General features: G+C 54.6%; 7 protein-coding genes and 1 non-coding gene across 8 annotated transcripts; 4 read left to right on the forward strand and 4 right to left on the reverse strand.

The window, feature by feature from the left end:
• Window positions 1–310: 310 nt before the first annotated feature.
• BKA78DRAFT_331270 (uncharacterized protein) lies at window positions 311–1,075 on the forward strand (the record flags this gene model as incomplete). The annotated part of the gene is made up of 3 exons (XM_066889860.1): window positions 311–647; window positions 695–879; window positions 929–1,075. The coding sequence occupies 3 exons, from the start codon at window positions 311–313 to the stop codon at window positions 1,073–1,075; spliced, it is 669 nt and encodes a 222-aa protein (XP_066746027.1).
• Window positions 1,076–1,792: 717 nt separating this feature from the next.
• Window positions 1,793–5,460, forward strand: BKA78DRAFT_250138 (3-hydroxy-3-methylglutaryl-coenzyme A reductase; the record flags this gene model as incomplete). Its single annotated transcript, XM_066884539.1, has 4 exons — window positions 1,793–2,137; window positions 2,188–2,571; window positions 2,618–5,055; window positions 5,103–5,460. 4 exons carry the CDS (start codon window positions 1,793–1,795, stop codon window positions 5,458–5,460), a joined length of 3,525 nt encoding a protein of 1,174 aa, XP_066746028.1.
• An 832-nt stretch (window positions 5,461–6,292) lies between these two features.
• On the forward strand, window positions 6,293–7,616 carry BKA78DRAFT_281897 (uncharacterized protein; the record flags this gene model as incomplete). The annotated part of the gene is made up of 2 exons (XM_066885641.1): window positions 6,293–6,326; window positions 6,386–7,616. Exon 2 carries the CDS (start codon window positions 6,450–6,452, stop codon window positions 7,614–7,616), a length of 1,167 nt encoding a protein of 388 aa, XP_066746029.1. The 5' UTR covers window positions 6,293–6,326; window positions 6,386–6,449.
• A 1,036-nt stretch (window positions 7,617–8,652) lies between these two features.
• BKA78DRAFT_343303 (uncharacterized protein) lies at window positions 8,653–10,067 on the reverse strand (the record flags this gene model as incomplete). Its single annotated transcript, XM_066890419.1, has 3 exons — window positions 9,479–10,067; window positions 9,208–9,432; window positions 8,653–9,158 (listed from the first exon to the last, which is right to left on the reverse strand). Exons 1-3 carry the CDS (start codon window positions 9,645–9,647, stop codon window positions 8,653–8,655), a joined length of 900 nt encoding a protein of 299 aa, XP_066746030.1. The 5' UTR covers window positions 9,648–10,067.
• A 170-nt stretch (window positions 10,068–10,237) lies between these two features.
• BKA78DRAFT_t84 lies at window positions 10,238–10,320 on the forward strand. Its single transcript has one exon. It is a non-coding gene; the product is annotated as a tRNA-Arg (tRNA).
• A 1,670-nt stretch (window positions 10,321–11,990) lies between these two features.
• On the reverse strand, window positions 11,991–12,476 carry BKA78DRAFT_249169 (ribonuclease H-like domain-containing protein; the record flags this gene model as incomplete). Its single annotated transcript, XM_066884449.1, has 1 exon — window positions 11,991–12,476. One exon carries the CDS (start codon window positions 12,474–12,476, stop codon window positions 11,991–11,993), a length of 486 nt encoding a protein of 161 aa, XP_066746031.1.
• Window positions 12,477–13,230: 754 nt separating this feature from the next.
• On the reverse strand, window positions 13,231–14,730 carry BKA78DRAFT_249355 ((S)-2-hydroxy-acid oxidase; the record flags this gene model as incomplete). The annotated part of the gene is made up of 9 exons (XM_066884467.1): window positions 13,231–13,306; window positions 13,357–13,433; window positions 13,480–13,733; window positions 13,781–13,855; window positions 13,903–14,064; window positions 14,118–14,372; window positions 14,397–14,503; window positions 14,554–14,587; window positions 14,637–14,730. The coding sequence occupies 9 exons, from the start codon at window positions 14,728–14,730 to the stop codon at window positions 13,231–13,233; spliced, it is 1,134 nt and encodes a 377-aa protein (XP_066746032.1).
• Window positions 14,731–15,383: 653 nt separating this feature from the next.
• BKA78DRAFT_352418 (uncharacterized protein) lies at window positions 15,384–17,462 on the reverse strand (the record flags this gene model as incomplete). The annotated part of the gene is made up of 1 exon (XM_066891348.1): window positions 15,384–17,462. The coding sequence occupies one exon, from the start codon at window positions 17,460–17,462 to the stop codon at window positions 15,384–15,386; it is 2,079 nt and encodes a 692-aa protein (XP_066746033.1).
• Between the last annotated feature and the right edge of the window lie 1,243 nt (window positions 17,463–18,705).

Below are 18,705 nucleotides of genomic sequence, written 5' to 3' on the forward strand. Positions count from 1 at the left end.
ATACTCACACGGCGTCTAATATCGGTCGTGGCACAGGACAGGATTGCGGGTGGAGATGGTCCATGATAGCAGGCTGGTCAGTGAGTGGACGACGACGACGAATGCAGCTTTTCTCCGTCAGGGGCAATGATACAAGCCCAACGAGCGACTCCAACCTCTTTCTCCAACATCATCATGTTTTGTGCGCGCTGAAGGTTGGCGACGTCGGGCGGATGCGTTGCTCGATGTAGTAGCTGGGCCAGGCCAGCGCCCAAGCGTCGTGGTACTAAACCGGGGCCAGGTCGACCATTTTCCCCTCCACCACGACACGATGCCGTCGACCGCGCTGCCATGGTGGCAAGTCAACGTCCCCGACCACCTCCGCAGCGAGGCGTGCCCCGACTTCCTCGTCGACTGCAACGAAAAGGACCGCCGGATCATCGGCACCCCCAACTCCGAGTACACGCCGTACTCGTGGCAGCAGGTCAAGGACATTGTCAACTCGAACCGCCTCGGCGATTTGGTGCGCAAGCCCAGCGAGCTGCGTCGGTACCGGCATTACACGTGGGAGCTGGTCAACAAGTACGGCTCCATTGTCAACTTTGTCCAGAATGAGAGGTTGAAGTGGCATGATTTGACGCCAAGAGGCCCGCCGTTCAGCAATCCAGGTTGGCTTTTTCCATTGTCCTATCCACGATGCGCTGACGAGGTGCAGACGACATCAAGATCCTGCACAACGACTGGCCGTACGGCATCGACGAAAAGATAGTCCACCTCGTCGTGTGGACAAAGTTTGAGTTGGAAGAAGACCCGACGACGGGAGACCTGACGGTGCAAGGCCGGCAGGCCATTGACGACTATGTGACGCAGACGTTCAGAGAGCACGTCGACGCAGACAGGGTAAGGCTGGCTGTTGAATTGTTGGTGGCACTGCTGAACCAAGGCGCAGGTTATCTGGTTCAAGAACTGGAGGTCGCTGAAGAGCGTCCACGCCGTCGAGCACTTTCACGTCATGCTGCATGACCCCGACTTGGCCTTTGTCGACGCCATTACCGGCGGCGACGTGCCTTTGTCCAAAAAGGCGCCAGCAGTTTAGATGTCTACATGTGGCGGAGCAAGGCAGCAAGACTAGACTAGAGGGCGGAGTCTTTTCCTTTTATCTCGTGGTACATGCTGGTGTCATGTACGGATACATGTCCTACAGGCGGGCGCCGTCGTCGGGTGTTTGCATGCCCGTCAGTCGATTGCGGCAACTTTTGGACGATCGTTTCACGACGGATAGATGCAATGCGCTGCGCTGCGCTGCGATACAACGTGATGCTACTTATCCGTAGTACTTGGCGTCGACAAGTTGTCGGTTGCCGACATCTACAAGTCACCGAGGTGGCTGTGGCTGGGCGGGCGGCTGAGGGCTTGCGTACAACAACGGCGAGACCAGGAACAATCGCTAAGAACAACAAAGATGGTGATGGATGTAGATGAATGCTGCATAGGCGGTGTGGTGGCCCAACCAATGATAGCCCCCAATGGGCCGACGGAGGTGCGAGGATGCCATAAATTTATGAGCCCCCGGCCGAGTGCGCCCCTAGCTTCTGCCGGTCGTCGAAGACAAGTGGAAGACTTTCAGAAGATCCAGATGCCACAAGACGCTCGACGACCCGTGTTCTCCTTTTGTCGTTGTGCCGCCCACAAAACTTCCTCCGCCCGTTACTGTTCCTAGCTGGCAGAGGTGTCCTCCGTCTGCCAGGTCCCTGCTCTGCTCTCTTCCTCCCAACCTCTCCTCCTCACCTCGTCCTCACCACCTCTCCAGACCATGCTCGGTGCGAAATTGCTGCCTTCGCGCGTCTACGGCGGCAGCGACTCGTCGCCGCGCCCCAGCTGGTACGACCGCCAGGTTTCTCCCCTCCTCCAGGCCGTCTGTCGTCGCGCGTGCACCCACCCCATCCACACCATCGTCTTTACCGCGCTGCTCGCCAGCACCACCTACCTGAGCGTCATTGAGAGTAGTCTTTTCAATGGCCCCAGCTCCGTCACTACCTCGCTCGGCAAGGCCGACTTCAACACCCTCCTGGCCGGTAGCAAGGTGTTGAGGACCGGTCCCGCGACAGAGTGGAAGTGGCAGGCCGATGACGACCACAATGCCACGTCCGCCGAAGAGGTACCTACTTTGATCTTGACTTTGGACCCTGTTAATCCCTCCTTCTGCAGGACACCGACCACGTCGCCCTCTTGACCCTCCTCTTCCCCGAGTCCACGCCCGCCAACGCCCCCCAGACTGCGCCTCTGAGCAAGGCCATTCCGCTGCCGCGCAACTCGTCCGCCGAGCTGCTCCCCAGCTCCTCGACTGCCTTTTCGCAAATCTCGCACGACACCACCCTGGCCTTTTCCATTCCCTACGATGAGACGCCCGAGTTCCTCGCCGCCATGCAGGAGATTCCCGCGCCTGTGGGTGCCTCCGACGCCAAAAAGGCCGACGACGGCTCGGTTGAAGAGAAAATGTGGATTATGAAGGCTGTCAGGAACCCGGGCAAGGCGGGTGGTCTGCGCGAGCGCATCAACGATGCCTGGACTTCATTTTTGGATCTTCTCAAGGTGTGTGCTACAAGGCTGCTCGCGAAACGGCGCTAACCGCTGCCAGAATGCCGAAACGCTCGACATTGTCATCATGGCATTGGGATACCTGTCAATGCACCTGACGTTTGTTTCCTTGTTCCTCTCCATGAGGCGCTTGGGCTCAAACTTTTGGCTCGCCGCGACGGTGCTTTTCCAGTCCGTCTTTGCGTTCCTCTTTGGCTTGACCGTCACCACCAAGCTCGGAGTCCCCGTCAACATGGTCTTGTTGTCCGAAGGACTGCCGTTCCTCGTCGTCACCATTGGATTCGAAAAGCCAATCGTCCTCACAAAGGCCGTCCTCTCTGCGTCCTTGGACTCGCGCCGCCGCGTCTCCAACAGCAACGACAACGCCCCGCTCACCATCCAGTACGCCGTCCAGACGGCCGTCAAGGAAAAGGGCTTTGAGATTGTCCGCGACTACTTTGTCGAGATTTTGATTCTTGTGATTGGCGCCTTTTCCGGCGTCCAGGGCGGTCTGCGCCAGTTTTGCTTCTTGGCCGCCTGGATTCTCTTTTTCGACGCCCTCTTGCTCCTCACCTTTTACACCGCCATTCTCACCATCAAGCTGGAAATCAACCGCATCAAGCGTCATGTGGCGTTGCGCAAGGCGTTGGAGGATGACGGTGTCAGCCGCACCGTTGCCGAAAACGTTGCGTCCAACAACGACTGGCCCAAGTTTAACGGCTCCACCGGCGAGGACGGCAGCCCGAAAACCTCCGAGATTCCGGGCTTTGGCAAGAAGATGAGGGAGACGAGCATCCCCCGATTCAAGGTGCTCATGGTTACTGGATTCGTCGTCGTCAACATTGTCAATGTCGCCACCATTCCTTTCCGCAGCGGCTATGGAACCAACATGCCGTCCTCGGGTCTCTCCAGCATGGTCAGCCCGGCGGCCATGGACCCCTTCAAGGTCGCTGGCAATGCGCTCGACACGATTTTGGTCGCCGCCAAGGAAAGAAACACCCCCACCCTCGTGACCATTTTGTCTCCCATCAAGTATGAGCTTGAGTATCCCTCGATTCACTATGCTGCCCCCAAGGCCACCTCGGGTTTGTTTGCGGGTGCGTACAAGGACCAGCTCATGGACGGCATGGGCGGCCGTGTTGTCGAAGGAGTTCTCAAGAGTCTCGAAGACCCTGTGCTGAGCAAGTGGATCATTGTCGCGCTGGCTCTCAGCTTGGCTTTCAACGGATACCTCTTCAACGCCGCAAGATGGTCCATCAAGGAATCCCACCCGCCCCCTGACAAGCCGCCGGCCGAGTACGAAGTCATGGACAAGTCGCCCAGCAGCGTCAGCCTCGTCGACCGTCCTGACAACATTCCTCCCACGCCTCTCCCTGAACCAAAGGTGGAGCCTGTTTCGAACGGAAGCATCACCAACGGAACCGTCCCTCAACCGCCAATCAAGGTTCCCACCGGTCCCACTCGTCCCATGCCACAATTGGAAGCTCTCCTCAAGCAAAAGAAGACTGCCGAGATGACTGACGAAGAGGTCATTGAGCTGTCTCTTATCGGCAAAATCCCCGGTTACGCTCTCGAAAAGACGCTGGAAAGCAAGGTCCGCGCTGTTAAGATCCGCCGTGCCGTCGTCTCTCGCACTCACGCCACCCGCCACACCTCGAGTCTGCTTGAAAAGTCAAAGCTCCCCTACGAGCACTACAACTACGATTTGGTTTACGGTGCTTGCTGCGAAAACGTCATTGGCTACCTCCCCCTGCCGCTTGGTGTCGCCGGTCCGCTCATGATTGACGGTCAAAACTACTTTCTCCCCATGGCCACGACCGAGGGTGTCTTGGTTGCCAGCACCAGTCGAGGCGCCAAGGCCATCAACGCCGGCGGTGGTGCAGTCACAGTCCTCACCAACGACGGCATGACTCGTGGTCCCTGCGTTGGCTTCGAGACGTTGGCGCGTGCGGGTCAGGCCAAGATTTGGCTCGATTCCGAGGAGGGCCAAAAAGTGATGAAGAATGCTTTCAACTCGACCAGCCGTTTCGCCCGTCTCCAAACCATCAAGACGGCATTGGCTGGCACATATCTGTACATTCGCTTCAAGACTACGACTGGCGACGCCATGGGCATGAACATGATTTCCAAGGGTGTTGAACACGCCTTGAAGGTCATGCGCAACGACAATGGCTTCGAGGACATGGCCGTCATTTCCGTCTCGGGCAACTACTGCACGGACAAGAAGCCTGCGGCCATCAACTGGATTGACGGACGCGGCAAGAGCGTGGTGGCCGAAGCCATCATCCCCGGCGAGGTTGTGAGGAGCGTCCTCAAGAGCAACGTCGATGCACTTGTTGAACTCAACATCAGCAAAAACCTGATTGGTTCGGCCATGGCTGGCAGCATTGGTGGTTTCAACGCCCACGCGGCCAACATTGTCACGGCCATTTTCCTGGCCACTGGTCAGGACCCTGCCCAAAACGTTGAGAGCAGCAACTGCATCGTCGTGATGAAGAAGTAAGCCCTCCTCCCAAGTCAAACTTCCCTCATCCTAACCTTGATAGCTTGAACGGCGCCCTCCAAATCTCCGTCTCGATGCCTTGCATCGAAGTCGGCACCATCGGCGGCGGCACCATCCTCGAGCCGCAGAGCGCCATGCTCGACCTGCTAGGCGTCCGCGGCGCGCACCCCACCAACCCGGGCGACAATGCCCGACAGCTCGCGCGCATCGTTGCTGCAGCCGTCCTGGCCGGCGAACTGTCGCTGTGCAGCGCCCTCGCCGCCGGCCACCTTGTCCAGGCCCACATGAGCCACAACCGCAGCCAGGCGCCTTCGCGCGCCACGACGCCCGCGCCCACTGGTACGCAGACCCCGACAACGCTGGCTATGACGAGCATCCAGGAGGCGTCGAAGAGGCGTTGATGCCTGGAAAATGACTTGCCGCGCGAGGTTCTCTTGGAACTTGCCGTGTCCTTACCTGCCGCTGTCTCTCCTCACGCTATCCGATCCGTCTTATTGGCAATTACTCTGCACCATTACATCAGTCCCATTTCATTTCTTCTCTTTCATCTTCTTCGCTTCTTCATTCGGTGGTTGCTTGGACTGGTGCGGTGCATATAGAAAGGGTGGTTTGGAGTCTATTCCTGTTTCGTGCTGCATAGATGGGATGGAGTGAGGTGCCGGGTCAAGATGGATGGTTTTGACGACTCTGCTCTCGGTGGGCTAGAGTCGAGAGAGGGGATGGCGGCTGAAAGGAATCAGCATTGATCGTGTTGCATCCGAGGGTCTTTCCAAGTGTTTGTCCGTTTTCAAGTACTTTAGCATGCATGCATAGGATTGGTTACCCAGGTCTCTCTGTATGTACAAGTAGCGAATTGTGTAATATATGCATATCCTACCTGAATGGCTACCTATGTAGAAGGCTGCTGGATATATGACCCCTAGCCCGCCCCTCTCCTTGAAGAATCCTAGGCTCCTCTATAGCGCCGGGGTGGAAAGTAAATCGTTCAATGCGCGTCTTGTAGTTAAGCCATCCGAGTGATGGCGATTGCTCGTGTGACGTTTCCATGGCACAGCGGCGCGATGGATTGCCGTTTTGGGTCGCGGCGGTACGGATTTCCGCCATTTCCGCTCCGCTATGACGTCGCAGAGCGGAAACGCGGTACGCGCTCGACTGCATTTCAAATCCAAATTCCTAACACCGACATCTCCTTCATCTTGCCGCGCCTTTTCTCCTCTGGCAATTGGCGTTGGTGTGCCATTGAGACTCGGGTGAGTGAGGAAATCAAGTAAATCGTCAATTGACCCCTTATAACCGCTACAGAGATACTTGCTAACATGCTCTTAGACTACCGCTACCTTGCTCTCCAGTTCCTGTCAAACGACATACATAGTCACCCAAAAACACCACCATGGCATCCTCCACGCCCCAAATCCGCGCCTGGACCTACACGACGGGCGGCTACCCGGCCTCCCTCGAGCTCATCTCCATCCCGGCACCCTCCCTCCCCCCTCCTCCCTCCAACAACAAGGGCTCTCACCTCCTCATCCGCACCACGGCCGCCGCTCTCAATCCTGTCGACATCCAGCTCATGAACCTCCCCCTCTTCACGCCCTCGGTCCTCCCCTTCCCTTTCTCCCTGCTTTTCAACTACCTCCCGCCCCTCCGCGCCCTCGCAGACCGCCGCAAAGGCGTCGGTGCTGACTTTGCTGGCGAAGTCATCGCCGCTCATGAGGGCTCTGGATTCAACGTCGGCGACCGCGTCTTTGGCCTCGCCTTCACGCCCGCCAGCGAGCGCGGCACCCTCAGCGAAGCCCTCCTCCTCGACACAAACACCGATGTCGTGGCGCGCGTGCCCCCCGGCTGGACCGACGAGAAGGCCGCCAGCCTGCCGCTCGTCGCCCTTACGGCGCGCACTTGTGTCGAGCGCTGCGTGCCCTTCGTCGACAACACCAACAACACCCTCGTCGTCCTCGGCGGCTCCTCCGCCACCGGCCTCTACACAACGCTCCTCGCCTCCTCACTTGGTTGGCGCGTCATCGCCACCTGCAGCGCGCGCAACGACGCCCTCGTGCGCACCATGGGGGCCGCCGAGACGCTCGACTACACCGCCCACCCCTCTCCAGACAGTCTCCGCACCGCCGTCGACGCCCACGCCCCGGCCGCCATCGTCGACTGCGTCGGCGGCACCGCGCTCCTCGGCCTCCCCGGCGTCCGCCGCTACATCACCATCGTCGGCGACAAAACCAGCCGCAGCGCCATGGGCGGCGCCGCGACCTACCTCTGGAACCCGCGAATGGCGCTGCGCGCGCTGGCGTCGGAGTGGATCCCGGCTGGGTGGCCAGGCGCGCGGAGTGAGAAGTATGCGTGCGTGAATTTGGAGACGCGCAGGGATTGGCTGGAGGACGCGGTCAAGGTGGTGGGGGAGGCGAACGATGAGAGGGTCGTTGTGGATAGCGTTTTTGGGTTTGAGGATGTGAAGGCGGCGTATGCGAGGTTGGATAGCGGCAGGTGTAGGGGCAAGGTTGTCGTTAGGGTTTCTGGGGCTGTTGCAACGACGACGTCGTCTCAGGAGTAGGAGTAGGAGTAGTGGGTCTGCATGCGCGATGCTGGGGAGCTGTCAAGGCATGCCCCTTGAACTTTGCGCTCAGGGAGCACTAGAAGCATCATCTACTAATGAAGCATGAATTAGAAATGTAACTTGATTGGTAGCCGCGCAGTAGACACTACCATGAAGCCAAGCCAAAAAGTACGAGGTCTACATGCAAAGACTGCGCGTGAGTACCCACTACCCAAACATAGACCAGGAGACCAACCTGCCGCGATGCTCCCGCGGTACTTGCAACTCTTGGCCGACGCTTCGTTGTGCGAGGTGTTATAAAATGCCTGCCTGCCTGATTTTGCGTTTACTGCTCTCACGCTCGCACTGCGGCCTCGAACCGAAGCTTCGACCTCTTAAGACTCGAGTCAACAGGCGGCGGCAGACAACCAACCACGCTCAAAAGCAACCCCTCTACTCCAGGCTCAGTCAGGGTGTCCCAAACGCTCTTGCCCATCACCCAGCGTCTTTGGTTTGATGGCTTAGTATGGCGGCTTTCCGGATCGAGCCGCATTGGGCCGGATTGCGATGCAAAAGGAGATTTGATTTCACTTGCACAGACTTTGCGCTAGAGGCGACAGGAACAGAGGGGACTGAGAAAAATCCAACTGCCCATCTGGTCGGTGAGGAATTCAAAACAAACAGAGCGCGCGGTCCCTTCGTTGATGTTGATGGTGAATGAACCGGCTTAGCAGTGCTTTGGAATGGCTTCTACTAGGGAGCAGCACTTTCAGGAGACAGACACAAAGCCGTGTGCAAACTTGGTTGGGAATCGGAACTTAGGGGTCGGGCAACTTACTAAACCATGTGACTACGACGCGAGGTCAGTCACTTCTTCACTGCAGTCCGCTGATCCTCGCTGTCACTCAATGCCCAAGTCAACTTGCCTTTGACAAGCTGATGGCACCATGAAATGAAAGACATGTTTGTTCAGTTGCAAAAGTGCAAAAGATTTGATCTTGATTGACACTTGAGATCATGGCTTCTTTCTGGCGATTAAGATTCGATACTACCATCAACCAATTTCCTCCGAAACGGTCAACTCAATGACTTGAAGGTTATCAAGCATGTAGTCAAACTCGTCAATCGCCAACTCCAGACTCCGCTGATGGTTTTGGATCTGCTCGTCCCACAGCGACACGTTCAACGCAATCACGATGAACGCCCGCTGCCCAATGAAGGCGCCGCCCGGCACAAAAATCTCAAGCCCCGTGTCCGTCTTGAACTGCGTTGCCGGCGGCGCTTTCTCATCTCCCCTGGCGCGCACCTTTTGCTCCGGTCCATCTGGCGGCTCTCCAATGCCGGACCCCGCGTCTTCGGATTTGGGAATCTTGTCGTCGCCTGGCCCGACGACTTGGATGTCTTCGCTCCGGTCGCCTGCCTTCGTGTCGCAGTCGGTGCGCTCGAAGTACGCTTCGCAGTACCGCACGCCTCCTGGGTTGGAAAAGCTGACGGAGAACTCGCACGGTCCGCCGCCACAGTACGTCGACTTGTAGAATGCGTTGATGATGCTGCTCTGCTCTGTTCCAAGTCAACCAGACGCGCTCAATGGACCTCAGAATGGACGTACTCGTGTTCTGATCCCCTGGCACGCATCTACTCACGCGGTCCGGCCTGTCCGTCGTTGACACCGTGCTCGTGAATGGATACTGATCGCACTCCAGCGGCGGGTTGAGCTGTGCGCACCGATCCTGCTCTGGCGTGCCGCATCCCGCCGCTTGCGACCTTCTCCGCATTTCCGCGCTCTCGGGCTTGTCGTAGCGAAGTCGCTCGCCAATGTATTGACAGTATGCTCCTGAGTCCAATCAGTGCCAGTTCCGCGGTGCTCGCAGGAAACACACCATAACACATGTTTTTGCATATCTCCGGCGTCTCATTGCAGAGAAATATCATCAGGTCGTCGGGATTGTTGCCTCCTCCGCCCGGTGGGGTGCGCCGGTTCAGCGCATGCGATGTCGCGATGACTGCTCCGGCGCTCCCGAGGAGAGCTGCTGCGACTGACAGTCTCATGTTTGTTGAAGCAGAGCGGTCGTTCCGTGTCCGTCGATCCGACAAGAAAGCGCTGGATACAGAGTACTACAGATTCCACGTCGCGCCTGCGCTGAAGTGGACATGACATCCATATATTCCGTCATCCCGAGTCAAAGAACCGTTGGTACCCAAGATCTTCGATTGAAAATTAGACTTATTTTTTGAGTTGGGCCAATGGTTTTGTACGCGGAAGAGCGGTTGCGCGGTAAGTCTTTCAGGCTGAGTTGTTTGCGGAGTTGCAAAAGTCAAATCGTCGTACTTGTGGCTTGTGCAAAGTGTAAATTCATGCTGAGCCACCTCTCGTGAAGTCGTTGGGAGGTTTCGTGGATCTCTGGAGCGACCCAAAGTCTTAGCGGATGGTGAGATTCCAAATTTTGCGACGTCGAACAAAACCCTCCCACAACACAAACACTTCGACATCAAACCATCGCGCAATGCGAAAAATCCTTCAAAAACAGTTCCCCAGAGAGCGGCGACATCAGTTTTAGCTCCAGGGAGACCAGGGATGTCCTAGTCTGCTGATTATGCAGTATGTAAAGCTTTGTGGCAGCGTCCCCTTCAACAACATCGGCCGCGTGGCCCAATGGCAAGGCGCTTGACTACGATTCAGTAGATCATCAAGAGATTCCAGGTTCGACCCCTGGCGTGGTCATTACCCCTGATGGGATTTCCTTTTTATTCTTTTGATCTTGTAGCTCCTGGCACGTGCTGGGTGGAGTTTCGGGAGTTTCGTCGGATTTTTTGGCGGAGTGCGCGACAAAGCTGTGAAAACGAAGGCGCGTTGCGTTTTCCTTGCTGTCACGCTCTTCTCTGACGTTCATTGCACCATCTCATCATTTTTTGAACAGCTTTTGAAAGTTGTGGTTGGTCAGGGGGGTGCTTTTGGTGGTGAGCGGGAGACGAGGACGGGGCGGAGCGGCGGACCTCCGGGCGGAGCGGAAGCGGAACTTTGAAACGGTGCGCCCGTCTGTCGAACGCGACGCCCATGGATCTATCGAACGAAAGTTTGACGCAGGCGATGCTGCTCGACAACGCAAGGACCTGCTTCTTGGATTGAAAGGCATGTCAGTAAGAAACCGCCATCCAGCACAACTTCTGACAAATCTGCAGTGCATCTCAACGAACCTGTCGCCCAATCGCACCCTTCAAACAGCGCATCGCGCATCGCGTCCGCTGCAGACAATCATGGGAGACGCCCACAACGTACGACCGACGCCAGTCTGACCTCGACTCGGATCATCGCACCCTTCGAAGCCAAATGCCAATTGCCCACCAGGATCAGCGTGCCCGCGCTGGACGGCTCTCCGATCCTTGAACGAACTGCGGGCTCTGACGACATGTACACAACCAGGAAGGCCGTGGTCAGCGGAAGGGCCTCATCTCTTCCGTGGGTCTACAAGGACAACAAGGCCGCTGAGGGCATTGGTAGCTCTGGTTCATCTGCCGGCTGCGCTCTGCATCTCGACAAACTCGTCTGCCCTTGGCTCTTCTCGCACCCACGCGCAGTAGCGCCACAAGCCCCACACGACGCAAAACACACAGGCGGTCGCAGGGCAACGGGCGGCGTGTTGAAAAACGGGGGGCGGCTTTTGGTGCTGCTGTAGACATGTGGTCGGGCATCGTGAAGCTTTCCTTCGCTGCTTGGACCTGCTTTGCTTTGGGATGAGCGACTTCTGTACGGGCGCGGCATCAAGCGGCACAGTGGGTGATGAAAGAAATTGTTAATCCGATGATCCCTATTACCAAGTTACAAGGCGTAGAGACATGGAGTATTGGAGCGCTTGAGACTTTGAACATAGAGAGAATTTCTCTCTCAATGGGTAGTTACAGGGAGCATTCAAGCGCTTACTTCTGTGTGTGCGACGACTTGAAGCTGAGCTCAAGTTGAATTTCTTTCGTCACCCACTGTGGCGGAGCCACAAAGCGGAACTGAACTTGTGGACGTGCATCTTGCTTCCAGCATTGCATGTCAAATTTTGGCAATCATCCATTCAATCTCTGTCTGCAACGGGCTCGCTGTCCACCATTTCCCCATCGCCGTCACTGTCTCATTTCAGTCCCTGACCGGTCGAGCTTCTCCTCCGTCGCCTCCATCAAAATCCACTGCTGGCCAGTATCCATGGCTCGCCGTCGTTTTGTTGTCGGTCGAAGTCTTTGGAATCTCATTTTCGTCAAGCTCGTACCTGGCGTCGGCTCTGTCAGTGTCAATCGCTCAAGAGAAGTCTTCCTCACGTACCTCGGTCTCAGTCACCGCAGCCGTCGTTGTACAACAGACTCTTCGCCTGCCATCGCCACTTGTTGCTTCGACCTCCGTCGACGTACTCACATGGCGAATCCCTCTCCCTCCGGATCAGCCACGGCATCTTTTGCAGCTTCGGAGGCGTCGACATTCTTGTCCTCCGGAACGCGCCAGAAGCAGACCTCGCAGCCATGCTTCTCAAAGTCGCAAATGACGCGGCTGAGCTCCTTCCACAGGTCCTGATTCTTGATGGGGTGGCCGTTCTTGGTGAGCCAGTCGCGTTTCCACCACCTCGGTAAGGACGTCGTGGCGTGGTCGGCCACGTACTTGCAGCTGGTGATGAGCACGACCCGCTTCCAGCCCTCGCTGTGCCAGTCCTTGTAGTGGAGGGCCGCCAGTGCAGCTCGAAGCTCTGCGCGCGTCTCGGTCCTCTTGTGTGTCTTTCCGTCGGGGCCCTCGCGCTCAAGCGCAAGAGACTTGGTGCCGGCTTGGCCAGGCTTGAAGATGAATGCGCATCCGCCCTTCTCACGACGCACGTAGACCTTGGCGACGTTGCCTGGCCTGGTCATGTCACCGACGGGGCGCGCAATCTTTCCAACTTGCTGGAAGTTGCTGCATTCGGCCTCGCCGCTGATGTAGATGGCGATTGTCTTTGCTGGACCGAGAGCGGGCACGTGGCGATCGCGCAAAGTGAAGCGCTCCACTGAACCATTGGGTAGATCGACATTGCGGGCCTCGAATACCCTTTCCGGGACAAGCGACGATGGCGTGGCAACAAACTCCGTGGCAATGCAAGTCTTGAGAGTCTCGTTCAGGCTCGCGCTTTCCAGCAAACGCGGCAGTCCATTGTCCGGGTGCAGAGACGTCGACGCGTCAAGAGCTTGGGAAGTGTCATCTTCATCGGAGCTACTGGAAGTGTCGTTATCGTGCTCCTCGTTGTCGTGATCTTCGTTGTCGAGGTTGAGGTTGGAGAGGTTGGAGATGACCGACCAAAGCGGCGAAGACTGAACGCCGGTGTCCTCGCCAGCAGGCGTCGTGGGCTCCGTAGAAGACATGAGGAATCAGCTGGGGCTGGAATGGGAGATTGCTGATTGAAGAAAGAAGCCAGTGTAGGCAGAGAGGTGTTGTTGAGGAAGAGGAATGGGATTGCGTCTGGAAAAGATGAAAGTGAATCCTGCTTAGTCGCCCGCACGCCGCGCAAACTTGAACGGTTTTTGCGCGATACCGCCCGCTTTCCCGGACGGCACAAGTAAGAGCAAAAGTGTCAGGCATGGAAAGAGAGAATGGAATTTCGACGACAACCCAGCATCAACTACGACAACCTCAGAGTTTGCTCAGCACACCATTCGATGCCAACAGAGAAAGATGTCCCTTGTTAATTTCCTTTACAGATCTGCACCTGTTGAATGTCAGCTCAACTTCGCGCTCTTCCACTGTCGCTGCACTCACCCAGCTAGAGCCATGATGTTTTTGAACTCATTCATCAAAATCTTGATTCCCAGCTCCACGCCCTGCTGTCCATTGTACTGGAAAGAGTCAGCAATTGCGCAGGAGATGAAGTTCAGCACGCACCGCAAGACCCCAGATTGGAATCCTCCCCACGAAACAAAAGTCGGCTCCCAGCGCAATCGCTTTGAAAATGTCGGATCCTCTCCGGATGCCTCCGTCAAACGCTATTGGGATTTTGCCTTTTGCCACGGCGGCACATTCCCTCAGCGAGTCAAGAGATGCTGGAACGCCGTCAAGCTGCCGTCCACCGTGGTTGGAAACCACAACACCGTCAAGGCCGTGTCGGATTGCAAGTATCACATCATCGGCCGTTCCAACTTCCAGGAGATTAGTCTTGCCTCTCAAAGTGGAATGTAGCACTCACCGCCTTTGAGCCATAGCGGCAGCTTTGTCTGAGATCTCAACCATGGAATCGCCGTGTTCCAGTCCGCCGTGGGATCTGCAGGTCAGTCTTGAAAAACAGGTCGAAGTGGCAGTGATTCTTACCATAGTCAGACTCATGACACCGCGCCTCCAAGTCTGTCCCTATCAGAGGAAGATTCTCGTGGTCCAAACCCTCTGGCAACTGGAAGCAGTTTCTATGCTCGTTTAACCGCAGGCCCAGAACGGGGCAATCGACCGACACGAAGATTGCTTTGAAGCCAGCCTCTGCATTCAATCAGTCAGTCTTGCTGACAATCGGAGGTCAAAGATGTACGGACTTTCTGCTCGCTGGAGAAGCTGCACATTCAGCTGCCTGTTCCTCATCAAACCCATGTGCATGACGAGCGGATTCCCGTTGCTTTGAGCCGCAACCTCTTCCAAACTCGTGGTTGCGTACATCGACAGCCCCATGGGGATCCCGGTGCTGGCTGCCGCACGCGAAGTTGCAGCCTCTCCTTCGGGATGTGCGAGCTTGTGGTATGCGGTCGGACTCAGGCCCATCGGAAACGGCACCTTGCCACAGTCAGTTCCACCTCTGCGGACTTTGCTCGATCAACATGCCGTAGTTCCAAATATTTCAGCGCTCGTGTCCGCCTTGTCCACATTCACCAGAACTCGAGGACGAATCTTGTAGCGATTAAAGGCTTCTTCATTATCCCGCAGGCTTGCATCTCGTCAGCTGTTGCCCGCTTGGATTGACTCCTGATCTCCTACGTAATGAGATCCATCGCTCCCTCATTGAAGTATTCTTTGGCACGCGCGTCAGTCGCTGTCTTTACAATTGGAAAAGGCCATACCTTGAGCATATCTTGGCAGCTTCTTGTTGCCCTGCTCCTTCAAATCGGCAATGGTAAAGACAGAAGCGTCAATGGATGCAGGACGATTCGCCATGTTGAAGATTTTGTCAAGGGGACTTGGAAACAACACTCGCAACTTGGTCGCAGCTGGATTGTCTACCAAATGGGTATAAATGCAAGATGCATTATCCCACTCTTGATAGGCTGTCCGCTTATCGACTCGCCTACATTTGACGTCGCGATCCCTGGCACAAGTCATCCGCAGGGCGCATTAACGCGTCAAAGGGCGCGCGCGCTCGGCGACATGGCGACAACGTCACCAACACGACCCAAGCGTCGATGCACGAAATTTCCCGAACTGGACATGGCTAGCTGTGCCGAACTATAACTCCGTCTATCATGATCCTTGACCTACGGCTTTCATTTTCTCTGGTCCAATTCACGCCACCTTTCCGTCATCGACTTTACTGCATCTTCTCTTCGAGGTAAAATGTTCCAGCTGTTCGCCATTTCTGGAAGGAAATGAGAGATCGGCGTCGACGCCTTGAAGGCAACGGAGGCCGCGAACGAATGCTCCTGCGACTCGAGCAATTGACCCCGCATCCAGTTTCCGCCTCGCTTGTAGATTCCGCGTGTCGATTCGAGAGTGTCGTTGCAACGTTTCCACCACGTTCATGTCGCATCGACCTCGCCCCATTACTGACCAGTCGATACGTACCGGTCAGGGGGACCTTTCGCCATGACGTCCTACTTTCTTTCCAACACTATCCGCACCGTCGCACCATCCCTTTCAAACTTGCTGTATCGGACCTTGTAATTCGCGGCCCACTCGTCCAAAGATGCGTTCGATGCGTCTCCCAGATGCGCCAACTCTTCCGCGTCTTCGCGCAGCCCCGCAACACTGTCGAGCAGGAGCCTCAGAACATTCACCTGTCGAAAACTCCTCCCCGACAGCGATTTCCAAGTGTATAGGGCCATGCCCATGGTAATGATCCCTGCCACAAGCAGGCACAACAAGCCAAGCAACAGAATACTTGGAACATATGTGATGCGGTATCGCTGTTCCAGGGCTGTGCCACTCACGTTGACGAAAAAATTTGACGGATTGCGCGATGCGTTGTTCGTCGACGCGGCGACCTCGTATGTTATGCGCTGCACCTCTCCTGATGCGTAAAGAAAGTTGAGAGCAAAGTCGGTGAAAGAGGAGAGATGACCCCAAATTTGAGCTGAGCCTCTAAGAGCCGGCCCAAAGCCTGCAATCACTGCTGAAGGCGCATGGAAGTTGAGTTCTGTCGATTGCCACTGCACGAGAACCGATGGTACTCGAGTCTTGGTCTTGATTCCATTCCCATTGTCAACGGAGAACCCGTCATCTGAAATCGCCCAGCCTGACGTATTGGAAGACCGACCGCGGGTCAAATCGACGAAACCTTCTTCTCGAAATATTGAACACCGAAGCCCGCTGACGGAGTAACTTGGCAGTGAGAACCCAGATGTCGTCAAGTTGTAAGCTCCCCACTTGATGTCGCCATAAGCTGATGGCAAATCATACCTACTGTCCGTCAAGTTAAATCGGTTCAGTTGGCCAAGGTATGCTTCGAGACTTCCTGACGAGAACGCGACGAAGCTGAAAGCATCGTTGTTGCTAGATTGCATTACATCCGGAAGCCCTGAGTATTTCCAAATGAAGATATCGGAGCTGTTGTGGGAGACATCGGAGCTGTTTTGGAAAAAGAACATGAAGTCGGTGGTAAACGACCCTTTTGTCGAGTATAAACTGTCCGGTATAGCGGGCGTGCAATCCACGGAAAGCTGGTATGCGGGAACTCTGTATAGAGATAGCACTGACCGATCGAGTGCGTCCAGGGACTTTGCAGTTACATTTGCGGTAATGTAAGCCCCTTGGTCCAAGTTTGAAGAAGCATTACGAAACGAAAGTCCTGTCAAGAGGGCTGAGATCTGTTCAGTGACATTGGATCGTTGCAAGGTGTCGAATCCGTAGTCCGACATTGCTGAATCTGACTCAAAAAGGTACCCCTTAGACGACAAATACGTTCTTTCCATTGCCGCATCTCTCTGGAGTCTTAGGGTGTTGGTGTTTTCACTTGGCGTTTGGAGCGAATATGCCTCGTATGCGATCAAATTGGTCAACGCCGTTCTTGCCACGGCCGATAAAAGAGTAAGAAGACCAAACAGGAAGAGTCGCCATGTTTTTCCGTGCATAAGGTCTCGAAGATTCAAGACATCGTAGCTTCCCGAGCCTGTGCCGCTTGCTGCGACAAGGGAGCGGAGTGGGACTGGTTTGTTTTGCTGCTCGTTGAGCACGGAGACGCGGGCGCTTCCAAACCAAACGAAATTGACACCCGTCATGAATATCGGGGCTAGTATTCCTCCGACAATTATATCGACGGCTTTCGCCTGTGGTTGAGTGAAGCTTCCACCGATCGCTTGACCGGAAAACGTGTCGAACGTCTTGTTCTTCGCAACGGATACGAGCCACGCGAGCAAAGCGACGATGGGTATGGTGATGGATAAAACGATTGCTCCGTTAAACCAGTATCGCGACGGCGGATTTTGATTTGCAATGGAATTACCCTTCGAGGTCGTATCCTCAGAAGCTGGGCCTGGATGAATTCCCGGATCATCTTGCAACAGATGAATGGACTGGGCAGACAGCCCTTCCGTCGAGCGCAAATTCTGCTGGCTTGAGTCGATTCCTTGACTGTTCATGGTGATGCTGAGGCTGGAGTTGACCGACCTTTCATCGAGGAGGTACATGGCGATGCTGGGGTTAGAGTTGACCGACCTTGCGTCGAGAGGGTCCATAGCGATGCTAAGGCTGGAGTTGACCGACCTTTCGTAGAGAGAATCTATGGCGGTGCTGACGCCGACCTTTTATCAAGAGGGGCTTGTACACGCTACTAGCTTCCTGTACGACATGGCCCCCAATAATAGCCTTACTGCTTGAAGCTTTATGAAGACGCGAAGGCAAATCATTGTCTTAGATATGGCCCCCATCGCGCAGCCAGTTTGCAGCTAGTTTCGCAGCCAGTCGTGCAACTATTTATCATGTAGTTATCCCGCGGTCAGTCGCGCTGTCGGTCGCATAGCTAGCAAGTCGGTTGCACCATCAGCCAGTCTGGTCCTAGCAAATGGCGGCGCGAGAGCTCGTGATGCCTGCCGATTAGAATGCTTGCTATAGTCTTTATGCCAGGTACTAATGCGCAGGCAGTTAAGCGCTTAGTAGAGGTTTACTACGCTATATACCCTTAACCTATACTTCTATCTCTAATAAAGTATTAACCTCTATAGATCTATTAGCTATAACATTCTACCCTAGCTATATCTTACATAATAGTAGGTAAGCCTTACCCTAGGATAGTAATCTTAAGGCCTTTTATTTTAAGAGATTAGTAGTAATATTCTAGCTAATTTCTCTAAGTAGTAAGAAAATATCTATACTCTTTAAATTCTAGACTTAGTAGAGACTAAAGTTAGTATATATATATAAAATTCTCTTATCTATATAAGTATTATAATAAGCTAGTAGGTTATTATCTATAAAAGAGTTCTAGTATACTATAGTAGTTATATTATTAATAGTAGTTAAATAATAGTTCTAATAGTTAAAGCCTCCTATCTAACCTAAGTAATATATAGATAAGAGATTAAGGTTTAAGAACTAACTATTAGGTTTAAATAAATCTAGGGCCAGATTTAATTAGATTTTAGTAAGAGGTAGTCTATATATCTAACCCTAAATATATCTAGACTAGATATATTTAAAAAAAATATTTTTCTTAGGAATATCTTATAAGATAAGTAAGCTATAAGGGATTAAGTTAAGTAGTAATAGATAATATATTAGAAAAAGATAAAGCCTTATCTTATAATAGTTTTACTTAGTAATAATATATATAGGGTTAGGGTTAGGGTTAGGGTTAGGGTTAGGGTTAGGGTTAGGGTTAGGGTTAGGGTTAGGGTTAGGGTTAGGGTTAGGGTTAGGGTTAGGGTTAGGGTTAGGGTTAGGGTTAGGGTTAGGGTTAGGGTTAGGGTAGGGTTAGGGTTA

Source organism: Phyllosticta capitalensis (genome assembly GCF_038381095.1).
Source record: "Phyllosticta capitalensis strain CBS 128856 chromosome Unknown BKA78scaffold_4, whole genome shotgun sequence".
In the NCBI taxonomy this organism is placed as follows: Eukaryota; Fungi; Ascomycota; class Dothideomycetes; order Botryosphaeriales; family Phyllostictaceae; genus Phyllosticta; species Phyllosticta capitalensis.